The sequence below is a fragment of the Antechinus flavipes genome, chromosome 5 (genome assembly GCF_016432865.1).
Source record: "Antechinus flavipes isolate AdamAnt ecotype Samford, QLD, Australia chromosome 5, AdamAnt_v2, whole genome shotgun sequence".
In the NCBI taxonomy this organism is placed as follows: Eukaryota; Metazoa; Chordata; class Mammalia; order Dasyuromorphia; family Dasyuridae; genus Antechinus; species Antechinus flavipes.
The window spans coordinates 195,350,713-195,376,711 of NC_067402.1; the positions used below are offsets into that span (position 1 = coordinate 195,350,713).

A 25,999-nucleotide genomic window follows, 5' to 3' on the forward strand; every position below is an offset into this window, starting at 1 on the left:
TCAGTTGTACCTGTATTCTTTTTCTTTTTGAACTTCCTCCATAACCCCAGACAGTGTCCTCCTCCCTTATAATCACTGGATCTCATGTTGTAGTCTCAAAATAACATTATGTTCTGTCCCAGCTGGTCATGGCCAGAGGGAGGTGAGAGCAGTTGTGAATTCTCCCCAAGGGAATAAAATATTGGGTTTCAGTTTCTGCACTGAGCCAAAGAAGCCCATGGACCACACCTTCCTGTCATTTCAGCATGGCAGAGGTAAACTAGTTTATCATTCTCCCTGTGTTCTGGCTGATATCTAACCCAGGCCATATGCTATTATGTTTTGGAGCTTCATTGACCTTTCAGTAGTAGAGAGATTTCCAAACATCTTCTTCAGAAGTAGATTATACTAGGAGATCCTCTCCAGCCTTAGGATTCTGTTCACAGGAGGAGACAAAAATGATTCTCCTCTCTTGACCCCACTGTGACCATTTTCCTTTATCTACTTCAAATAACAAAGTCTCCACTACACTGCCGATGCTTGTTTTTTAATTCTTTTCTTTTTTCTCTACTGTGTTTCATAGAAAAAATTCCCCACAGGTAAGAAATACATCACCTCCTCCTCCCTTTGTATTTCTCCAGAGTATCTAGTCTGGGACTCTGAATGACGTCCATAGTAATATCTGTATGCATGACTAGACTAGGGTCCTTCAAAAAAAAAAAAATGGGACTGAACCAGGAAAGGAACTCAATTAAGTAGAATCTCAAGACTTCCTCCACTAGACCTCACTTCCTTACAGACCAGTGATTTGTTCCTGAATAGGATGGGCCATGGGGATGGGGGCAAAAGAAAGGAAAGTCTCTCAGACTTTACAAAAAAGAGGGAAAAAACTCGGGCACATGTGTTCCATTTTATTCCTTGCTCCTAGACAGCTTTCTAGTCTTTGTTACTGCTCCAACAATCTTCTCCACCAATTTCTTCTATGTCTGTTCCCTCTCATGCCCAATCTAACTTCTCCCTATACATATAATTCTTTCATGTTGGCCTCCCTTTCCCAACTGCCATTTTCCCACCCTGGAATTCCCACTCCTGAAACAACTCAGTGCCCATCCTTGCTTCTTACTTTCCCACCTCTCAACCCTCTGCTCTTCTCAAAGATTTCATAAAAGTCTCTTAGCCTTTTGGAAAAGACAATCTATGAAGCTTTTCCCCTAATTTAAGGTGGGGAAAATACATTTGACTGTTCCAAAATGGGCAGCTGAAATGGAAAATGGAGTCAGAATTTTTTAATCCTATTATCTCGGACTTCCTCCACAACTATTCACCTTCTAGATCTGAGAGTACAAAATGGAGGAAACAAATCTGATATGAATAGCTGAGGAACGCAAAGAAAATATATCCCTGGTCTTTTCTGTGAATCTTCAGAAGGCAGGATCTTATTCTCTTGCCTCTGAAGAGTATTGCAGAAGACTACTCTCAGAAAAAAAAGTCTTTTAAGAATCATAGAATCACAGAATATCAGAACTGGAAGAAACCTCAGAACTTACTTTGTATATCTGATCTGTTTTTGAACAAAAAAAAAATCTTCTCTACAGAACATTTTGACAAATGGTTATACTAGCATTTGCTTGAGGCTTCCAGAGAGGAAGAATCCACTGCCTTTAGAGGTAGCCAATTCTAGAGAGTTCTAATTATTAGCAAGTTTTTTTCCCTATATTTCCTAATACAAAGACCAAATTTGTCTCTTTCCAATTTACATCTATTACTCTTAGTTCCAAAGGATAGGCAGGAGATGCAGTGGTTGGAAAGGAAAATCTGAAGTCAGAAAGACTAATTTTCTTGAGTTCAAATTTGGTCTCAGAAACTTACTAGCTGTGTGACCCTGAATAAGCCACGCAACTGTGTTTGCCTCAGTTTCCTCATGTGTAAAAATGATCTGGAGAAGAAAATGGCAAACCACTCCTGTATCTTTACCAAGAAAACCTCAAATGGGGTCACAGAGTTGGACATGACTGAAAAATGACTAAAGAACCACAAACTCTCAGTTCTGTCCTCTGACACCAAGAAGAATAAGCCTATTACCTTTTTTATAGATATTCTTTGTTTTTAACTTATTTCCCCATCTATCTTCCTTCACACTTTTCCATCTTCCAATCAGTTATCTCATATAACAAAGATCTTTTTTAAAAGAGGAAGAGAAAAATATTGACAAAATAAATTGATAAATCAAAAAATAGCATCATATTAAAGGCAGTTCAATAGACTTGTGATGGAAAGAGCAATTCCCATCCAGAGACAGAATTATGGAGAGTGAATGTGTATCAAAATATAGTATTTTCACCTTTTTGTTGTTGTTTGTTTTTTTTTCTTTCTCATGTTTTGTTTTCCCTTTTGATTTGAATTTTCTTACACAGCATGAAGAATATGGAGAATGGGTTTAGAAGAATTGCATATGTTTAATTATATTGGATTACTTGCTGTCTAGGGAAGAGGAAAGGAAAGAGAGGAAGAAAAATTCAGAACATAAAGTTTGCAAAGGTGAATGTTAAAAATTATCTTTGTGTGTATTTGGAAAAATAAAATACTTGTTAAGGGACAGGTCAATTCTCCAAGAGCCTCCACAGTTGTGGATCATAGCATCTGAAGGAGTTGCAAGGCAGCCTTTGCTGACACAGGTGTTGCAGACTGCGAATGAGATAAATTAGAGGCAGAGGGAAGAGGAGGGAGCTTAGACAACGCAACTGCCTCTCAGTCAGAGAGGTAAGAGAACAGCAACTGCCTCTCAGTCTCCTTGTATCCTCCTCTCACCAGAGGAGATCCATTCTAGGTTGGATCTCCAGCAGCCACTGTCAGGTGGCTCCTGTGTATTCCAATATTCTCCTGTGTATTTCAACAATACTATTTTTAAAAAGAATTTTAAAAGCATCATACATGCAATAATACACACCCTTGAATTTTGTTGCATTAGATAGAGTCAGACCAACATTCTAGCCTATCAAGATCTTTGTGGATCCTGATCCTGTCATCTGATGTGACAGCAATCCCTCCTGGATTTATGTCACCTGCAAATTTCCTAGGTATCTCACCAATGCCTTTATCTAAGTCATTGATTAAAATATTAATCAGCACCATGCTGACAAAGAATTCTGGGTTATGCCACTAAAGACTTCCTTTCGATAAATGTTTGCCTTACATAATTATTTTCATACCCATATACCTGAGATCACATAAAAATTCCTTGGGCTAAAAGGGGTTATAAGTGGAAAAAGTTTAAGAACATCTGATCTAGCCTAACTCCTTTCCCACAAAACAGGCTATTGACAACCCTCTCTTTATCTACCATTCTAATGACCCTGTTGAAAAAGGAAATGATATTCATTTGGCTTCACTTTTCTACATATTCACTAATAATTGTTTTGTTTAGTTCAAATCATTAGTGTAGGGAAATCCAGAGATAGAAATCTCTCCACAGAATCATTATGAGGTTATTGGATTTTTTTTTGATAATGAAATCTATCACAATTTTTTATTATATTTAGATATTACACAAAAAAACCCCAAAGGATAAATCCCACCTCTTTAAGGTACACAATGTAAAATGAAAGTACCTCATTCTAACATATAGTTTTGAAAAATTGCTAAGAGCATTGAAAAGAAATTTAGTAACTTGCTTATGGTTATATAACTAGTTTATGTCAGAGGTAAGATTAGAATATAATTCTTCCTAATTCTTTAGTTAGCTCTCTATTCATCATATCACAAAACCCATACAGGAAAAACCCAAAGCATAAAAATGTCTATTGTCCATACTATGATTGGCCGAGTCCCAGAGGACAATGGAGAGATGTGTAGTGGGCATAAATAGCTGCAGCACATTTTAAATTGATAATCTGTCTAAAAGTGAAATCAGTGAGGAAATGTTTAATCAGAAAAGATTGTGTTCTAGTCATGCAGCCAGTGAGGGACAGCATAGATGCTGCACTGTTACTGATTACATGCAAAAAAGCCAAGAGGAAATTCTCTAGTACATTCAGTGGATTCTCTGTGGAGGAAGGAAGCACATGACAAGAAGTGCACAGGATTAATAGACATAGGCAGGTTGTGACATCCACTGATATAAACACTGTTCATTTTAGTGAAATAAAATGCAGTGAGCTATATAGGGATAAGAACTGAACTTGTGATTTCACTGGCATGGGGAACTTCAAAGTGAAGGAACATCTTCAACTGATGTGGATCAGTACATTTTCTGCAATTTTATAGTATAGAGAATTTGACAGAGCACTGAGAGTACAAGTGACTTGCTAAGAGTCACTCCAATGTGTCACAAGTAAAATTTGAACCCAAATTTTCCTGGCTCTGAGACCAGCTCTTTCTCCACTGCGTCACACTCCCTCTTCAGTTCACTGAAGTGTGTGTACATAAGATAAAACTATCTTCAGATAAGTAAAGTCCACAACTTAATCATAAACATGAGAACTATCTTGAAAGAAAGAAAATCCACAATTTGACTTAGCAATCAATGTGTTTGAAGTTCTTCCATTTTGATCCACAGTTGTCTTCCTAATACCTAATCTAAATTCAATACTACTGAAATTTAAACCTGTTCCCTCTTAATTTTTTCTAAGCAGGTCTTCCTTACATCAAAGGCTATGAAATTCAGTCAGCTTCTTTCAAGACATAAAGAGTTTGAGGAGGGCCCCTTCAATAGATAGCAAAATTTCCTGTCCCCCAAAAGGTGTGTGATTATGTACAACCTAAGACAGATCATTTGTTTTCACTTTGACTACACTAGAGATAGATCCCTGAGGAAGAAGTGAAGGAGAAGAGTGAAGATCATGGAGGTGGGAAAAGAGAGCCCAAGTTGGGAGATAGAGGTCAAAAATTCAAAGTTACTTCTACAGCCAACTAGTTAGTTGGGCATGACTGAGTAGCAGATGTCCTTAGTTCATCCCCAAAGAAGAGGCAGGATGTGACTAGGGTGGAAGGGCACTGCCAAGCCCCTGGCCCATCTGTCAGAACACAAGTGGTCACTAGTCCCCAGGGCTTGAAGAACTTCTGTCTCTGGCTCCCACCCATTTCACCACAGAGCAGAACTCCAGAGACAGCTGCAGGTCCTATGGAGAAGTCACAAGCTCCATTCTGGAAGGAAACAAGGGACTGGGAGGCAAGGCCATTGAGGCAGCTTTTTGGAAAGTGGGGGATGTGGGAGAGGAGAAAGCATCTGTAATTTACTTTTAAATTAATTTGTATAATTATTAACATTTTCTCTGTTACCTTATTTAAAACAAAAATGAGCCAGATTCTGTTTTGTAGCATTTGCAAATGTCTGAGGTATAAATGTTCACACTGAAAATTTAACAAGTAGCTCTTGAAAGTTGTCAAGAGCTGGCTCCAGCACACTCCTGACTCTGTTTCTAATCAGGGTGCTAAGGATTGGGCAACATATTCTAGAAGTTTAGTAGCACTGTATCTGTATCACTTCCCTCTTGTTTCAGGTGTACTCATCATTCTAGATCATTTAAACAAGCTACACACAGCTCTTCTTCATGATTCCATGTAAGCTATAAGTTCCCCTCTGTCACGTCCTTATCTAGAAAAAGCATCTTCAGGTCTTTCTATAGCTCTCTGATCTCAGTTTGTCCACATGCTTCAATTCCCCCCATTCTGTGTCTCAATCCATCTCCTTCCCTACGAGATTTTTTTATCTATAAAATTTATCACAAAGAGTTGAGATATATTAAAGTACTACCTCACTCTGAACTAGAAGCAAACATCCCTGTCAGTCCTCGATTCACTGGAATCAGAAACATCCTTCAACAAGTGACTCTCTTGCCAACATTGTTCCCCTTTTATGAGCTCTAAATTTAATCACTGCAAATTGGGACCTCAAGAGAAGGAGGCTAGAATCAGTTTTCAGTGGTCTAATCCCTATGGATCCCCTAGCTTACTTTAATGGGGATCAGCTGGAGTAATAAACACCTCTAATGAAAGATTGAGGCACCCTGATACAAATATCAGTGTCCTGGGGGAAAGAAGCTTCTTCTTCATGTATTCAACCCAAAGCAGTTTTAGCCTATTACCTTAACAAACTCATCTAGACTCTATACTTCTCTAGCTTTTCTTTCCTTGGAATATACATTTTCCCCTATGTCTCCTTCTGATTAATTCCCTCCTGAACTATCATTTTGAGAAGGTTCTCAGACCTGCCACACTCAAACTACTCTTCTCTCTACCCCATTCCCAAATCTGGGATTTCTTCATTGGATATCTTCCCTCCAATCCCCCTACCCAATCTTTCCAACTTCCTTTTATGTGTCATTCTATTCTATTTGAATGTAAGCTCCTTGAGGGTAGGGAATTTGTTATTTGTTTTTACCTATATTCCCAGTGCTTAACACAGTGTCTAGTATGTTCTTAATTAACACTTTTATTTTATTTCCCTAGGTTCCTGGAGGACTAAATCAATTTCTTCTAGTTAGACATATTCAGGTTAAACCAAAAGATAGATATCCTAATTGTCAAGTTTGATTAGTGGACAGAGTACTAGACTTGAATTAGAAAATGTGAAACCCAGTTCTGACATTTATTAGATATAAACCTCTGTGGGCTTCAATTTCCTACTCTGTAAATGAGAAAATTTGACTTAGTGATCTTTAAAATCTAGTTCTGAATCTAATATCCTCTGACCCTTTCCTGAATCTACTAAAAAACAAAGAATACATGATCCCTTTAGTATAATTTTATCAACTCACTTGATTCTCCTGATTTTTAAACTGGGAACCACTTCATGAATGTTACACTGGACACAAACCATATATAGAAAAATCTTATTAATACAGTCACTAAAAATTGTCATGTCCTAATAATATTAACAAGAGGAAGAGATTTTTGTACGGAGAAAGTTTATAATAGTTCAGTGCCATTACATGAAGGAGGAGAAGAAGGAGGAGGAGGAAGAGGAGAATGATGATGATAAAGATGATGATGATGATGATGATGATGATGAATGTTTTTAGCCAGATCCCAAATGGAGAAATAATGAATCCATGAATTGGTTGCATTATTCAAATTCTTACAGTATGTTTCCACCAGGCTGGAATAAAACAACATATTTATATAAATATAATTTTGAATAGTGTGAATTCCTATATAGTACATAGGATGATTTTATCATGTGGCAAAAAATATTGCATTTATTTTTTTCTGACTCTAGAGAGCAGAACTATGTAGGAGTAGCATATTTTAATTCAAGAAAGAAAATTTTTAAAATTAGAATTGTCAAAAAAAATGGACTGGACTACTCTGTGAGAGAGTTCTTTTTCATTTAGAAGTCAGCAACTAAAATTTCTAAAATGCAACTAAAGAATCCTTAAGGATTCTTTATATGCATTTATACATATACATATTATGTTTATATATACATATGTATATATGTACATGTGTACATGCATATGCATATATGCATACATTTATAAAACACAAAAGAAGGTTAATATATTGAATCTGAGTTCTTTAGAAATACAAACTTTACAAAGCCAAAATAAGCACAAAACAGAAATTATTGAAAATTAAAAAGAAAAGTATAATTTGGAAACCAAAAAGAAGACAGAAATAATAAACAGCACCTAAATGGAACAATGTACAAAGAGCTAAACTTGTATATAGTCAGGAAGACCTGATTTCAAATGTGACTTAGACATTCTCTGAGTAACCTCTATTGGTTTCCTCATCTGTAAAATATGGATAATAATAGCACCTACTTTTCAGGGTTGTTGTGAAAATAAAATGAGATGTTTATAAAATATTTTGCAATTCCTAAAGTACTATATACATTCCAGCACTTTTTTTTAAAACCATGGGCTGGTTTTTTGAAAAAAGAAAGTTGACAAATCTTTAGTTAATTTTGTTAAAAAGAAAAGAGCATAAAACCTACTATTAGCAAAATGAACAAAGTAAAACCACAAAGAAACTATAATAATAAAAACAATTATCAGAAAATACTATGTGTAGTTATAAGCTAATACAATTGATAGCACAAAAGAAAAAGAGGACAAGAAATATCCAAATTAACAGAATGCCAAAAAAAGAGATCTTAAATAACCCAGTTTGAGAAAAGGAAAGAGAACTAGGTATAAAGGAATTATAAAACAAACAAACAAAAACTTGCTCCCAGTTCTGATGGTTTTACAGTTTAATACCATTACCATATATAATTTGTTTTCAAAAATTGAAATAAAAACAAAACAACACAAGGGAGATATCTAGACAGTCAGAGGGATATTTGTGAAATGTTCGTGACAGCCCTTTTTATAGTGGCAAGGAACTGAAAACTGAGTGGATGCTCATCAGTTAGGGAATAGTTGGATAAGTATATGGTATATGTTTTGTAATATTATTATTCTATAAGAAATGATGGGCAGGCTAATTTCAGAAAGGCCTGGAAAGATTTACATGGACTGATGCTAAGTGAAGTGAGAAGGACCAAGAGAACATTGTATACAAGAAGATTATGTGATGATCAAATGTGGTAGATGTGGCTCTTTTCAACAGTGAAATGATTCAAGCCAATTTTAAGACTTGTGATGGAGAGAGTCATCTGCATCCAGAAAGAGGGCTATGGGGACTAAATGTGGATACCAATATAGTATTTTCACTTTTGTTGTTGTTGTTGGCTTGCTTGTTTTTTCTTTCTTGTGTTTTTTTTTCCTTTTGATCTGATTTTTCTTGCACAGCATGAAAAATGTGGAAATATAGTTAGAAGAATTGCACAAGTTTAACCTATATTAGATTACCTGCTGTCTAGGGAAAGAGAAAATTTTGGAACACAAAGTTTTGCAAAAGTCAATATTGAAAACCATCTTTGCATGTTATTTTGAAAAAAGTTTTTAAAAATTTAAGAAAATAAAAAGAAACATATTTATGAAATTCTATCTGAAGCCAGAGAATAGAATAATCATTTCTGGAGAGTTTTCTCTCTCACCAGGAATTATTGCAATTCCAGGGTAGGAAAGTTCTCTTGGGCTGGAAACATATGTCATTGGAAATGAAGTCTATGTCAGTTCAGCTTCTTATAAACTTCTCCCATCATATCCATCCCTGGACTAGAAGGTTGGAGATTCCTTTCTAGTTATAGAGATATGTTGCCATACTCTCTAAGTTTTCCTCAAAAACTAAGTTAAGGATTCTAGGACCAAGATAACAGTCCAAAAATAATCAGGCCAAAAGAAGATCCCTAAAGACACGGAGATAGGAAAGGAAAGAGTGATTTCAAGAGGAAAGGGCTTTAGAGGTAATCTAGTCCAAACTCTTCAATGAACAGATGAGGAAACTGAGAATGGTTATGTGGCATGATGAAGGAAATACTAGTTAAGTAAGTAGCAAAGCCAAGATTTAATCCCCAATTTACTAACTAAAAGGCTAGTGCTTTTCACAGTGAGGAAGTAGTTGAAGAGAGAAAAAAAAACAGATAAAAAAGACTAGACATTCAGGGTGAGGAATATTTTCCAGACAAGGCAGTGTGTTCATTTGCTTTGTTTAATTGGATATTTTTTGCTGTAATATTACTGTTGAGCAGTAGAGTGTGAATGAGGAGGGAGAGGAAAAGTAATTTGAGAGGTTATACTGATGATATATATATATATTCCAATTTTTAATAAAAAGAAAATAGAAAAACAAAAGGATAAAGCTATGGAAAGAAAGAATTTTAAAAATTAGTCACAGAAAACAGGAATCCTATGAAAGATGAGGAAACCCTTCTCCATTCTGTCCTACATGGAGTCAGCCCAGGATAGCAGAAAGATTGTTGAAATGAGTCAGGAGGTCTAGGATTATGTCTCAGATTTTTAATTAATCAGATTTATGACCTTAAGCCAGTCACTTCCTCTCTACAAATTTTCTTCATCTACAAATTGAGGATACTGGATAAGAAAACTTCTCCATTCTCTTCCAGTTCTAAATATTTGATTTATTTGGTGATTTCTAAAGCTGATTTTTCCAACTCTGTTTCTCCAACCTGTAATACCCTTTTCCCTTTTTCTTTCATATACAAAGCAATCTTATTCTTCATCTTCATCTTATCTCCTCCATGAAGTTTTTCAAACAATCCTGCCTTCTTATCCTCACCAGCTATCAGGTGCCTAGCTCACAATGATGCCCACCTTCTCTAAATTCCTATAAAATTTTTAATCCATTTGGAATTTATCATAGATTATCTCACATTATAAATTATTACAGGATGCTATGAAATGAGGGTATTGAACCAAGTCTCATAACTTGGTCCCCTATAATCCTAGCTCATATCTTGTTATCCTGGTTGACATTAGAACTCAAATATAGGTTTTCTGTTTCTGAATCTAACGTTCTTGCCACTGTATCATAAAGCCTTCCTGATCAGAATATCCAGCCTAGAAAAATGACTGATTTTTGACCTCACCTGATTTTTGCTCTTAAGCTAAAGATTTAGAAGAAAGGTGATGAGGAATAAGAGAAAGAAACTATTTGAAAGACTAAGGAATAGAGAAATTAGAAGTGGTACGTGACAGAAAGGTAGAAGGAGAAGGCATTGGGAAAGAGTAGAAGGTAGGACAGCTTCCAGAAGAAGATCAGCTCTTTGGCACCTGGGTCAGCCTACTCCCTACCACCACCTCCCAGTGCCCCAACCCATCCACACAGTAGTGAGTTCAGGACTATATTTATCTTATCCAGGCTGGCCATATTCTGCAGTCCCTGCCTTGGCACTCATTCACTACAGAGTCTTGTAAGAAGAGAAGAAGAGTGGGAGAGGAGGGGATAAGCCAGTGTCTGGAGTCCTCTGAAGTCTATGCACATGGAGGACAGGTGCAGTGGGAGCTGAGATAGGTCAACAGACACCACTGAAGTCTCCACCTCCCGGGCAGGCAAAATGCCTGACCAACTGCAGAGATGAGAACTAAGTGAGGGGACAGAATCAAAGGGGCCTGGGGGAAGGGAAGGAGAAAGCTTACACTACCAACTTTACACACACAAGAAACCTGCCTTTTCTGTTCCTATTCCCCATCTCTCTTCTTTTATTCCTTATTTCATTTTTTCCACTTCCATTTCCCTACTTCCCCTCCATTCCCTTGTCTTTTTTCTTCTTTCTCCCATACATACCTGAAGTTTGGTGTATTTAGAGCCTTATTCTTAAGCATTAGAAAATCTGAATTTAAGTCCTGACTCTGATTCTTACTACTTATTGAATCCTTAGTAAACTTTCTTGATTGAATATTAATTTTTCTCATCTGCAAAATGGAGGTGATACAAATTCTTATATTCACAAGATAGCTGGAGAAAAAGGAGTTTGCAAATGTTAGAAAGCTATGGCATTCTAAACTGCTATTGTTACTAGTACTAGTACTACTACTTACCACCACTCCACTACTACTACTACTACCCACTACTACTAGTAGTAGTACTATTACTACTACCACTCTTCCGTCTCCTCTTTCTTCTTTTTCCAAGGCTTAGACTTCCCTCCTTCATCTTTCAGAATTACTGAATTTCAATTGAATGAATGGAACCATGAAACCCATTGAGTCCAAACTCAAATGGGAAAAAGAATTCCTCTAATACATGACAGGTAGTTATATAGCCTTTTCTCTCACCTCCTACAACTTCCTTAAGCAATCATTCCACTTTGAAATAGCTTTGCCAGCAAGTTTTTCTGTTAAATCAACTCTAAATTTCTCTCTTTGCAATTTTTACCCATTGTTCTTGGTTCTGCCCTCTGGGTCCAAATAGAACACAATCCTTCAAACTCTAGTAGACAGTTACTACACCCCACTTCTTGTCCCCAAGATTTTTTTCTCCAGATTAAACATTCGTATTTCCTTCAAATAATTCCCATAAAGCTTGATTTTGAGCTTCACTATTCCGGTAGTCTTCCTCAGGATAATTTCTAATTTATCAATTTACTTCTCTCAAGGTGCTTTCCAAAACCAAACACAATACTACAGACAAAGTCTTGCTAGGGAAAAATACAGAGCAGTCCTATTTTTCTCTAGTCCTGGACTCTATGACTGATTGTAGTCTAAGAATATATTAACTTGGAGAAGGCTATAATCACATTTTTGACTCATGGATTTCACAATCCACTAAAACCCCCAGATCATTTAAGACAAACTGTTAGTCTATATTGTACTTGTGAAAACAATTTTTTGGACCCAAGTATAAGACTTTACATTTATCCTAATAAATTTTATCACATTAGAATCAGACCAACATGATGGCCTATCAAGATAATTTTGAACACTAACTCCTGTCATCATCCAATGTGATAGAAATCCCTTAAAGTTTTGGCCATCCACAAAACTGATAATGTCATCTATGCCTTTATCCAACTCATTCACAAAAATGTTTAACAGCACACTGGTCCAGCTGGATTACTCTACTAGAGACTTCTTTTTAAGTTAACATCAAATCATTAACTCAGTGACTATTCTCTGGGTTTGCTCATTTAACCAGTTCAAAATGAACTGTTTCTGATTCATATATTTCTTATTGTCCACAAGATTGCTTTGCTAGAATCAAGGTATCAAGAGTATTCCTTTGATCTACCAGTCTAGTGACTCTGTCAAAAAGGAAATAAAGTTTGTCTGACATGATTTGTTTTTGATGGAAAGCATCCATTGTAATTATCTTCTCATTTGCTGGGTGTTCACTAGGAAGACTAGATGACTGGTAAGGTTCCATTCAGTTCTAAATTCTATGATCCTTTGATACCCTTTAATGACAACTTTGTCCTCCAGTTATTTCAACATAGATATACATATACACCCAGACTCATCAAAAGAAGTTACATATTCTTTAACTACCCTCTATTAATCTTAGTTTCCAACCTTCTATTAGAAATTTTGTTTTGCCCTTTCTAGTTTAAAAAGTATTTTCTTCCACAGAAGAAACAGAAGCAAAATAAAAATTGAGCATCCCTGCCTACAGTCATAATTTATTATCTACCCTAAATAGTGCTATCCCTTCTTTGGTCCTTCTCTTTTCTGTAAAAGAGTGAAAGAAAACTCTTTTTATTGTCTTTAGGTTTCCTCATCAATCTCATGTAGATTTTAGAATTCCTTTTGTTTTCTTCCTCTTGTATGCATGTCTCTTAAAAATATATGTTAGTCAGTGAATCTTCTATTCACTTACATCTATCTTTTTTACAATTATTTTTCCTCTTCATTAGAACTCTTTTTGGGTCTCCAGAATTTTATTCTTTTTTGGGCTGACTTCCCTTGTGGAATATCATATCATGAGGTCCTGCTTATCCTTTTCTGAATTATTTGAGATGTGCTCTTCATAACTTGAGGGTGCAAATCAAGACTTTGCTCTGTTTTCCTTTTCTTCTCTATTATAAATTCTAAGATGAAATTGTTTTTTTTGTCCCACTCATTTTCATTCCAGCAACAATTATTGGAATCCTTGCTGGGATGTTGATTAGAATCAGAATCTTCACTGGTTTCTTTACATTTAAAAGGAAGAAATTGTAGCTAAAACAAATCAATAAATAATTGAGGCAGGAGCATAGCTCAGATAGATTTCCAAAAAACTGAAATTTCTATCATTGTTTTACCATACCAAACTTGTGATGTTTCCTAAACTCATCTATTTCCTCCCTGTATTAAATGATATAAAAATTAACAATATTGCTTGTTTTTCCATCTTTGAGTCTCAGGGAAATGGCTGATGGCTGACAAACTACAAACAACACTACCATTTTTTGTCTTTAGCCTTTCTTTTCTCTAATCTATTTTACATACCACTTCCAAATTATACCAATATGTTAAGGACCTACAATGTTTTGGTTGTTGGTATGGAACTCCTGCTATGGATATTCTCTCCATTAACACAAATCTCAACCTGTACTTAAGTTATATTCTTTGAGAGAAGCCTTGTAAAAAAGTTAAAGTGACCCATGGTGACATGGATAACAATTGTTAGAAGAAGGACTCTAACTGAGGTCTTCTTGGTTTTGACTCCTGCACTATGATTCTGCTGGGTCAATCTTTCCAAAACCTTTCTTTCACTCTATGTACCAAGGAACTAAGGCTACAAATGAAATAATACTTATTTACTAACTGTCTGGTTACTTTGAAAAGCAGTTTCCTGGCTCTATCCTTTTGCTAGTATGGTCCCCTATCCTGGAAGTCTCTTTCCTCTCCCATTTACTTATTCAGAGTCTATTTTTCAAATAAAAAATAGCTAAAATTCCATTTCCCTCATTGAAATCTCCTTGAGCACTATAGCCCACAATGACTTCTCCTTTCTCTGAATTCCTATGACATTTTTAATCTGTACCCACACAATTAAACACTTTATAAAATCCTGTTCTTGTTCTCAAAGAGATTCATGTGCATATGACATTCTGACCACTAGACTGTGTTTGAGGGCAGTGTGAACTGGTAAAAACTGGTTTGACTAGTACAGCCCCAACCTCCAAGGTATTTCTATGCTAACGCTCAATTGACTTGAAAACAGGGCAGCTCCCTCATTTCCCAGTCATATATTTGCTGTGGCACAGTTACTTTAGTTTCCTGAGTCCCTGCCCCTCATTCCTCATTCTTTATTTCATAAATACCATGATTGTAGTGGTGTAGACCTATGTTAACTCAAACAGAAATAGGGACCTTTAAAGCATACATAGGAATATCCAAAGGCTGAATGTTAATATTAGTACTATCTACTAAAATAATATATATTTTATATCATTGATAAAAGTAAAGAATATTATTAATTATATTTTCTAATATGCTATAAGGATTATGTAATTAATATATAATTATAATTTCAATTATAATTATATCTTAATATGATCATAATAAAATATTAACACATAATTATCTACTGTATTTTTACTTATTTTGTTAAACATTTCCCAAGTACATCTTAATCTGGTTCAGGATATGCTCAAAAGTATTGTAGTTTCTAGTTCTAGAGCTGCATTTGGTTCTAGAGCTGCATGTTTGACACCCCACTCTCTGCCCCGTGGATGATGGGGCAATGTGCTATTAGTGCTATGTCAGCTCTTTGTCTAAAACTCTACATAAGTTTGAGCTCTGAATAGCTTGGGACCTAGGACTAACAGTGTATTGTTTGTTGCCTATCCAAACCACTAGTTTGCCCACAGATCAGACAGACAATATGAGAAGAAAGAAGCATTCCTCTATGCAGATCCCCAGACAGACATTTGTCTATTTGTCACCATCCGTAATTGCTATCCCCATGTGATGGTATTATTATTAAGATATAATTCTCCCTTTTGTCTTGCAGACAGGGACCATGATATCATATTTTCATTTAAACATTTCTTCATTATGCCTGATAATTTTTCCCTCTCTCAAACCTTTCTCCATTTGCTCATGATGTCTTCTCAACCTTGAACACACTTCCCCATATCTATCCATGAAAATTCGACCTATTTTTCAAAAACCAGATCAAATGACCCTTCCTCAATATAATCTTCTTTGATTACCCCAGGCCACAATGATCTTTCCTTCTTTTTACTCCCAGATCCTTATATTCTGTTACTCATATGCCATTTATCATATATTATTTTGTATTAGGAAAAATTGAATATATGTCTTTTCTGCCCGACTTAACTAAACTTCTTTAAAACTCAATTTAAATGCCACCTTCTTTCTTGATCCTCCAGGCTAATAATAACTTTTTATGGAACAATGTTTTGTAATTGATTTAATTTTCCTTGTAATATTGTGTATTATAACGATCTATATTTGCATCTTATTCTCTCCTAATAAAAGATAAGCCCCTTGAAGGTAAGGGCAACATTTTTAAACTAATTTTACATCCTTTCCAGGGTTGAATATAGAATAAACAATGTTTCATACAGAGTAAGTGTTTTTAAAATGTTATTTATCACCAATAGTAGTTCCAGCCCCATCTCTAGCTCCTTACCATACATCTTGCCCTCATCTGATAAGATGATCTTGCGCCTGCCACACGGTGGGTAGATGGCGAGGGCTTCTTGGAAGCTCTGCTCAATGTCAGGGCTCCACACGCCCTCTGCATCATTGTCGATGGGTTTGTCCAAAGCCTCACTGCCCTCGGAGACGTTGCTCCCCTCAGGGGAGGTGGGAGAGCTCCACTCGTTGGAGGTAATGGTGCCGGCTAGGCCCTCCAAGGCTCCGCTTGGAGAAGAACCCGTTGGACCTGCTGGAATGGAGACCAAAGTGTTGGGGATGACAGGACAAGGGTAAGTCTTTATATGTATAAGATCGGGGGAACAATGTATCAACTTTAGGATGGTATACATAAGAGGGTATAGAAACTATCTATCAACCAAATAACTTGATCTTTTTGGGAGGAAATGGGAAGAATAGCCAAACCTTATTAGTGAGGGATAAAGAAAAAGAAGGATCAAGAAAAAGAAGAAGAAAAAGAAGGATCAGCGGGGTTAACAGAGAAAAGAGATTAGGAGTGAGGGAAACATCTCAGGGTGAAAAGAAAGAAGATGGGAAATAAAGATCAAAGACAAAGAACAGAACAAACAATACATTCTCAAAAACAACTGTAAATTATATTAAAATGCTATCCTCTTTTCCTCATTGAGCTTCCAGCCATAAAACTTTTGTAATAGGCCTATATAGCAAACATTGGTGGGCTTTCCCCAACAGATGGCCATGAAAGTAAGGCTTTCTGATTCAACAAGAACCTTAAAAATGCTTTATATTCTGATCTTGCCCCTGCCCCTAACTAGCTGTGTATATTGAAACAATCTCTTATAGACTGCTTAGCAAATACTCCAAAACATTAATCACTATCTATACAATGGCTATCAACCTCTGCTTCTAAAATTCCAGTAAGAAGGGACTCAAATTTCTCAGTCTAATCTGGATACCAGTGTTTTGGTGAACAGTGACAAGTAACTAAAGCATTAGGTTATATATTATATTAAGTTAGATATTACATATTGCCTCCAGTCTCTTCATCAACCCCTGGTGTCTACCTGCCTCATCAATTGAATATGTCTACAATATAGACCTAGTAATGAATTTTGGGAATTCTAGTAGACCCCTGTGTGTCAGGATAAAATATTTTGATTTTTATGGTGATAGAAAGACTTTTATTTACTTATATTTTCTTGCTTATCCCTTAGCAGGAAGAGGAGTTAAGTTAGCTATGTGATTCCATAGTGCGCTTTCTGATTGTCTCAAAGTCAATCTGGAGAAAAGAGAAATGAGTTTCATAGATCTTACCCAGGATAAATTTCCAAATAGGTTATCTTCTGGCATGATAAGAGAGTCTGAAAGAGGCAGTCTGGGGCTTAGGGAACTGAAAATCATGGAAGGCCAAACTAGATGTGGGAAATGTTATTTTGAAACACTAATCAATCAGAGATGAATGATTTTCCTTTAAGTACAGAAATAATTACTTTATCCTGGCACATGATTTCTGAATTTATATTTTCTTTCTTTTTCTTAAAAAAATTCTTAAAAGAAAAGAAAAGAAAGTCTAAAAATATGACATAGTGGTGACAAAGTTCTATCCTGGATCCTATCCCAGGTTCCACCCAGGGAACAGAACCTCAGCCCCAAAGACACACATGCAGTTAACACAGTCATGCAAATTAGGACAGGTCCCTGAGCTGGAAGAAAGTCAACTGAGTGACCTTTTGCTTAAATTTTCTTAGGACTTTTATTGAAAGGGAAACTTGGAAAATGAGGAGAAGGGATTGAACATATTTGCTGTAATAAGATCTCTTTGTAAGTCCTCTGAACCAAGTACACCATTTGAAAAACTCATCTCAGAATACCCTGAAAAGCTCCTGTGCCAAGCCCTCCCCTATTTTCACATACTCTCTTTCTCTCCAAAGATATATGTATAGGAAAGGGAAGGGGAGTGTAATATTCCTCTGGTTATGCATACAACCAGCCAGCCAATTGTAGTCTGTGCACAAGACTCTACTAAGTCTAATTACCTGATTCCTCTGACCCTTATTTTACATACCCAATCCTGAAGAATTGAGGGGGGGTGTACTGGGAATGTAACTAACCATCATTAATCCTTCTCTGCAAATCATTTTGACATTGCAGAAGTGAGGCAAGGAGGCACCATGGTTCAGGAATACAACTACACAAAGAAGGTTCAGGGATGTCTGGCTAGCCCCTCGATTTCAATGAGGCAGCATGGTGCAACAGATAAGGCACCAGATATGGAGCTGGAAAGAACCGTCTCAGACACTTACAAGTTGTGCAAACCTGGGCAAATTCATTAACTTCTGTGGGCCTCAGTCTACTCACTTGTAAAATGAGGGAAAGGGTAGGATGGCTTTCAAGAGCCTTTCTAACTCTAATTTTATGATTGTATGACCGTCTATGGCCCCACAAGTTAAATTTCACAAGGACCTACCCTTTGTGTCCACTATTCCAGAAAAAGTAGGGCAGCAGGTCACCCAAGGCCCTGGGATCTATGACCAAATGGAGCTACTCCCAGTCTTCTCATCAGCCAAGGTTCACTGGGGAGCAGCCTTAGTCCTACCCAGCCTGATCCCAATCATTTGATAGCCTCTCCCTTGATTAGTTCCCAGAAGCCCAGCTCCCACTCTCTCCATGTGGCAAATCTGCCGAGAAGTCATTGCTTGGTAGGCCACGTTAGAAGCGCATGGTGTAAGCTGACACTTCCCTCCCACTCCCTCCCTCCAAGACTCTTCACCCCATCTCGCCCCTTAAGAGAGACTGTGTCTGTTTGTTTGTTTTTTCCCTCACAAGTATTACACTTTATCCAGCAATCTGTGCCTGCCAGAGAATAGAATGTGAGGTGGGAACAGATGGCATTATTAAGCCTAGGATGTAAAACACTACCACTTAAAAGAAGCAGGACAAAAATGCTCCCTATCTAGAGTCTTGATCCCAGGGATCTCCACTCCCAGTTCCATTTATTATCATTCTGAAGTCATCCCTAACTCTGGTAATTACTCAAGATAATTAAGATAACAGCAATCCAGAACTGACAAGGTTTATTAAGATAAACACTAATAACCATAAGCTTTCTTTAAAAGGATCTTTTCTCCAAAGATGTTCGATGCTTTTTGTTGTCCTGAATCACAGAACAATACTAACAGTATTGATATGCTTAATAGTCAAACACTTTCGTTTTAAAGATGAGGAAACTGAGCTTTTATGAAGTTAAGTGTTTGGCCTAAGGTCAAATAGATATACAGCCTTTCATTGAATACCTCTGGAGAGCTGATTTCTATTACCTCCTAAGGCAGTCCATTCCACTTTGGAACAGTTCTATTTTTTACATTGATTTAAAATCTGCATCTTTGCAACCTATGTCTTTTGTTCCTAGTTCTGATTTATGATTTAGATTTTTTAAAATAGATGGTTATATAGTTATATGTAATATAAATATTGTGTATATTGTGTATATTACATATATTTATATAATCTACATTGTCCCTGTATCCTTGAACTAACATTCTACTGGATATTTATGAAGGATGGAGGAGATAGAATGTTTAGACCAAGCAGAAAGAGAAAATCTTAAAACTCTTTCTACATGGTAGCCATTCAGATCCTTGAAGATAGCTATTATACTCTCCTAACTTTTCTCTTCTACAGCTTATATATTCCCACTTCCTCAACTGATCTCCCACCATATGACTTTGAGATCCCTCCATCATCTTGGGTAACCCTCCTCTGGATGTCCAGCAATATTCTATTTCCCCCATTATTCATAAATATCCAGTAGAATGTAAGCTCAGAGATATAGGTTCAATGTAGATGATGTAAATATTTATGTGATATATACAATATTTATATTTATTATATATAATTGATAACCATCTATTTTTAAAAATCTAAATCATAAATCAGGAGCTAAAAGGGAACTCAGAAGCCATCTAGTCCAAATTCCATATTTTTAATAGGATGAAATTAAGGCATAATATCACATAGGCAGTTACATCAGGAATCAATTCCTTGTAAGCAAAGATTTTTGTATTTGTATCCTTATGCTTGGCATGTAATAGAAGGAATGATTGTTGATTTACTGATGAAATTGATTTTTGACAATTCAAGTCTAAGACTTTTCATTTATTCCTATTACATGTCATCTTATTAGATTCCATGCAACCTTCTATCAAGTTCTTTTTTGGAACCTAAATCATTCATTCACTGCACTGACAATCCTTCTTAGTTTTATATCAGTCAAAAACTTGGTAAAGCATACCACCTATGCTTTCATTCACATGAAAATCATTGATAGAATAAACTCTTGTCAAATGCTTTGCGAAATCATAGATAAGCTATTTCTAAAATATTCTTCTTTTTATCAGTCCAATAAAACTGTCAAAAACAGAAATTGGGTTAGTCTAGTATCACCTATTTTTAATGATGACAAACTGGTTCTTTGTGATCACTATTCCCTTTATCTATATTTAGTTAACTATTCCTTTAATATATTTTAACATTTTCCCAGGAATTGAAGTCAAGTTTACTGAACTATAATTTACAAGTTCCCATTTTAAAATGTCTGGGAAGTTTATACTTCTCCAGTCCTGCATTCTCCATGTTGTTCTCCAGAATCTTTCTGAGACGGCATCATATTTGCAATTATTTCAGTATCCAGGAAAATTGTTGAATTATAGTTCATGACTTGCACTCATCAAAGCCAGTGAGGTACTCTTATTTATTATCTCCTTAGTTATCTTGGGTTTAAGCTCTTGTTAAATCATTTTTGTTCTTCCATTTCTAGTTGAGTTAATTCTCCTTCTCCAAGGAAACAAGCAAAACAAGATTTGAAATCTTCTGCTTTATAGCATATCTTATCATTGTCATCCCATCCCTAAGCAGTTATCCTATTCCTTCTTTGGTCCTCTTTTCTCCAATATAGGTTTAATTTTTTAAAAGAGCAAATGCTTTTTGTCGTCTTGAAGTATCTCTACTAGAGTCAGTTCATTCTGAGACAGCAGTCCTCATACCTTTCTCATGAGACCATAATACCTATTTTTATTCAACATTAAATTAACTTTGTTTCCATCATCTGTACAGGTCTTTAAAAAAAAAACCTAGTTAGTTAAATACTTCTCTATTCATCCACATTAATCTTTTTAGAATTTTTCCCTTTTTCTGCTCAATGAAATTTGCTTTTCTTTGTGGCTTCAGAAATTGATTCTAAAGAATTCCTGGAGTACTTATCATTTCTGACACATCTTCACCTAGCGAATTAAGGGTCATTGGTTCTTTCCTATCCTTTTCCTGAACAATCGATACCTATTTTTTAAAAAGATGAACAAGACTAATATGGAAATAAGTTTTTTCTCTATAGTATTTTATTTTTCCAAATACATGTAAAGATAGTTCAACATTCATTTTTGTAAGACTTTGTGTTCCTAATTTTTCTTCCTCCTTCTCTAAGAGACAGCAAGCAATCTGATATAGATTAAATATGTGTAATCCTTTTACACATACTTTAATATGGAAATGTGTTTCCAGATTGCATATGTATAATCTATATCAAATTGCTTATCATCTCAGGGTGGGGGGAAGGGAAGAAGGGAGGGAGAGAATTTGGAACTCAATGTTTTAAAAATAAATATTAAAAACTGTTTTTAGATGCAATTAGGAAAAATAAAACTTTATTCAAAAAACATAAGGTATATATGTCAGACTTTCCTCTTCTTCTCCAGAATCAAATCTAGGATGGGTCAGTAACTTTCCCATAAAGTTCCCATTATTTCCACTGTAGCAACCAATTGTTTGATAAAAATCAGCTCATCCACTCAATTACTCAATAAGTATTAGATTTAGGCAGTTAGGTGGCATAGTGGATATAGAGTATCAGGTCTGGAGTCAGGAAGACTCACCTTGATGAATTCAAATCTGGCCTCAGATATTAGCGTGTGACCCTGGCCAAATCACTTAACCCTGTCTGCCTCAGTTTCTTCATCTGTAAAATGAGCTGGAGAAGGAAATGGCAGATCACTCCAATATCTTCACCAAGAAAACTCCAATAGGGTTATGAAGAGTCTGACTATAAAATGACTGAACTATAACAACTTAGTAGTTAGGTCCCAATGGGCACTCAGTTCCCCTACCCAAACTGACATTTCCCTCTGAAGGGTTCATCTAAGCTCTTCTGGTTCATACCTGACTGGCATTGGACACCTACAATGTGACAATGTGCTTCAGTGGGCATCTGAACACATATCTAGGGCTCCGATGCTAGGGAATAGCAACAGTGGGAAGGAGCACTATCTATGCAATTGCTCACAGCCACCTTCACTGTGCCAACTAGTCTTTTGTGAACTTTTGAGTTTTGTCTGCTGCTTCCTTCTTTCTATGGACACAATATTCTGGCCTTTCAGCCCACTCTTCCAGCTGAGGCAGCCCTAAGGCCCCAAGGGCTTAAAGAACAAAGCATGAGGCTAGATGTCTACGAGGTCAGGGTGGATTGAAAGAGACTTGGTAACTGTGATGGACGTGGCTCTTTTCAACAATGAGGTGATTCAGGCCAGTTCCAACAGACACGTGATGGAGAGAGCCATCTGCACCCAGAGAAAGGATTGTGGGGACTGAATGTGGATCACAACATAGTATTTTCACCTTTGTTATTGTTGTTTCCTTGCTTGTTTTTTATTCCTCTCATTTTTCTCCTTTTTTTTTTTTTTTTTCATTTTTCTCCTTTTTGATCTGATTTTTCTTACGCAGCATGATACATATGGAAATGTTTAGAAAAATTTCACATGTTTAATCTATATTAGATTATTTGTTGTCTAGGGGAGGACAGAAGGAGAAGGGAAGGAGAAAAATATGGAATACAAGGTTTAGTAAAGGTGAATGTTAAAAACTATCTTTGAAAATAAAAAGCTATGGGAAATGAATATAAACTGCTTGCATTTTTGTTTTTCTTCCCGGGTTATTTATACCTTCTGAATTCAATTCTCCCTGTACAACAAGAAAGCTGTCCGGTTCTCCACAAATATATTGTATCCAGGATATACTGTAACCTATTCAACATGTAAAAGACTGCTTGCCATCTGGGGGAGAGGGTGGAGGGAAGGAGGGGAAAAATCAGAACAGAAGTGAGTGCAAGGGATAATGCTGTAAAAAATTACCCTGGCATGCGTTCTATCAATAAAAAGATATTAAAATTTAAAAAAAAAGAAAATAAAAAGCTATTATTAGATTAAAAAAATACATTACATGGAGTGGTACCTCAAAACTTACTAAGATATTTTAGAAGGGACTCCTGGAATTATCCCACAAAAACTCAAAAAGTCAGAAGTTCTCTCCTACAATCTTAAAAAATTAATCTTCAAATTCCTAAATCCATTAAGATGTTTATAGTATTTCCACAAATTTTGCTTATCTTTGTTTTTGTTTAAAATAATAATAATTATTATCATAGTAATTTAGCCAAAGCCGGAAAAAAAGGCTATAATAAAAAAGAAAAAAAAAGAAAGGATCTTAATAGAGAAGGTTAGAGATGTGTATTACATCGTCTAGATAAAAAGCATTTAAACTGGACACTTCCTCCCATATCACTCTCTCAACCTTCTTACCCTATCCGAGGACTCCTGGCTCTCTCGGGTCTGAAGACAGACTCACACCCAAGTGAATAATGAAAATAGGTATTTTTGATGCTAAGATGCTAAGAAAAAACTTTGATCTTCAAGAAAATCTTCCCCTCTGGCTTCTTCTGAAACTTTCCCTTCCCCCAGAGAGCCTTTCTCTTTTCTCTGTGCCATCCCCATTCCCTTTAGATCTCCCAGGAAGAGACTACAGAGAGACATCAAAATGTTGTTTGTTTTTTTTTTCTATTTCCCATTCTTGGTCCTTTTGTGTCCCTTTCAATTACCCTATCCCATTCTCCTACCTGATTGAGGGAGAAGATCTGATTAACTCATTCATATCAAGTAACTTAATGGTTTAAACTCTTCTAGGGAAAATGGCATTTTAAAAGAAGCAAAATTTACACCTAAGAGTGAAGAAATGAAGCAATAATAATACAAATCTAGGCAATGTGACATTCAGATAGGGGAAAGATATATTTTGGGACTGGTGAGCCTCCTCCAGCTCCTGGCAAATATGACCCAATTTGACCCCAGTCTTCTAAAAATTACATAACTATTGAGTGTTAGCCAAAATGTACCTCAGTGATAATCTATTCCAACCCCCTCACTTTCAGAAGAAAGGAAGTGACTACTATGAGGGAAGCTTCAATGACCTCATTCCCCCAAGGCCTCCGGTCTAAGATAGAACTTAATAGACTGTGACCCTGACGTTGACTTCAACTATGCAAGTAAAACAAAATCTTTTGTGTTATACAAATAAAGAATTGCAGGTTTTATGTATTTTTTCTGAGAGATCTCATCTCATTGTATTGTGAGGAAAGCACTTTGTGAATGGTAAAAGTATATATTATAAGCATTATATGATCCAAGCTAATTTTATAAATGAGGAGACCAGTACAGAGGTGAAATTGTTTCCTCAAGTGTACCCAGGGAATGAATAGTAAAAGCTTGATCTCATGAGGATGCTTTGGAAGTAGATGGGAGAGTATGGTTTGTGGGCTGGAAAGGATATTAAAAAACTGTTCATCTTGTTTTACCTAGTTTAATGATATGAATGTGATGTCTTGACTTGCTCATGAATTAGATTTAAAGTAAGACAGAGCAACCTCTCTCCTTCAGTCACATGTCCAAGAACAAGACAAAAATCAAGATGATTGGTGAGGGCCATAGACATAGATGCAGTGGATAACCTTGATCTTTCTAAATTAAGATCTTTATCATAGAGGGCAACAGCAAGATTATATGATGATCAGTTCTGATGAATATGGTTCTCATCAATAATGAAGTGATTCAGACAAGTTCCAATGGTCTTGTGATGAAGAGAGCCATCTGTTCCCAGAGAGAGGACTGTGGGAACCAAATGTGGACTACAACATAGTATTTTCGCTCTTTTTGTTGTTGTTTGCTTGCATTTTGTTTTCCTTCTCATTTTTTTTCTTTTTGATTTGATTTTTCTTGTGTAACATGTTATGTGTGGAAATATGTATAGAGGAATTGCACATGTTTAACATATATTGGATCACTTGCCAACTTGGGGAAGGGAAGGGAGTGAAAAAATTAGAACACAGAGTTTTGTAGGAGTGAATATCAAAAATCATCCATCTATAAATTTTGAAAATAAAAAAACTTTAATAAAAAATAATGCTAAACTAAAATCTTTCTCAGACTTGTTGAGAAAGCGAGAAGGCATCTAGAGGATGATAGCCACAATGGGAAAAAAAAAAGATTTTAGAAAGGAAGGAAGGAAGGAAGGAAAGAAAGGAAAGAAAGAAGGAAGAAAAAAAGAAAAAAAGGAAGGAAGGAGGGAAGGAAGGAAGAAAGGAAGGAAGAGAGGGAGGGAGGGAGGAAGGGAAGAAGCATATTGTTGTTCTTCAATTGTTTCAGTTATGTCCAACTCTTTGTAAACCCATCTGAAATTTTCTGGCAAAGATACTGGAATGGTTTGCCAGTTCTTTCTCCAATTCTTTTACAAATGAGGAAACTGAGTCAGACAGGATTAAGTGACTTGACTAGAGTCACACAACTGGTAAGTATCTGAGGACAAATTTGAACTTAGGTCTTCCTAACTCTAGACCTGGCATTCTATCCACTGTGCTACCTCACTACTCTCATAAACAAGAATATATTTAGTACCTACTATGTGCCAAGTACTGTGCTAAATGTTTTATCATTAACCTCTTATTTACTCCCCAAAACAACCTGGGAAGTACTATTATTGTCATCATCATCTCCGTTTTATAGCTGAGGAAATTAAGACAGACAAAAGTTAAATGATTTGCCCAGATATACACAGCTAGTAAGTGTGTGAGGCTAAATTTAAACTCATCTCCCCATCTTCAGGCTCCATACTCTATCTACTTCACCAACAATCTGAAGAAAATAAGGCAAGAATGAGAATAGGAGGAAAGTAATGACAAGAGAGAGAAGGTAAACCAAAATGAGAGACGGGATGAAAGAGAGGAAAGAATG

The 25,999-nt window shown here is 36.1% G+C and overlaps 1 protein-coding gene across 3 annotated transcripts in view; it reads right to left on the bottom strand.

The window, feature by feature from the left end:
• Positions 1-25,999, bottom strand: part of TEAD4 (TEA domain transcription factor 4) — a 79,196-nt gene that overhangs the window by 30,300 nt on the left and 22,897 nt on the right. For 2 of the 3 annotated variants that reach the window (XM_051963485.1, XM_051963487.1), the window contains exon 3: positions 15,907-16,164. In XM_051963485.1, the coding sequence (XP_051819445.1) occupies positions 15,907-16,164 (258 nt within the window). The remainder of the gene's footprint in view (positions 1-15,906; positions 16,165-25,999) is intronic. The other variant, XM_051963486.1, reaches the window with a different exon arrangement.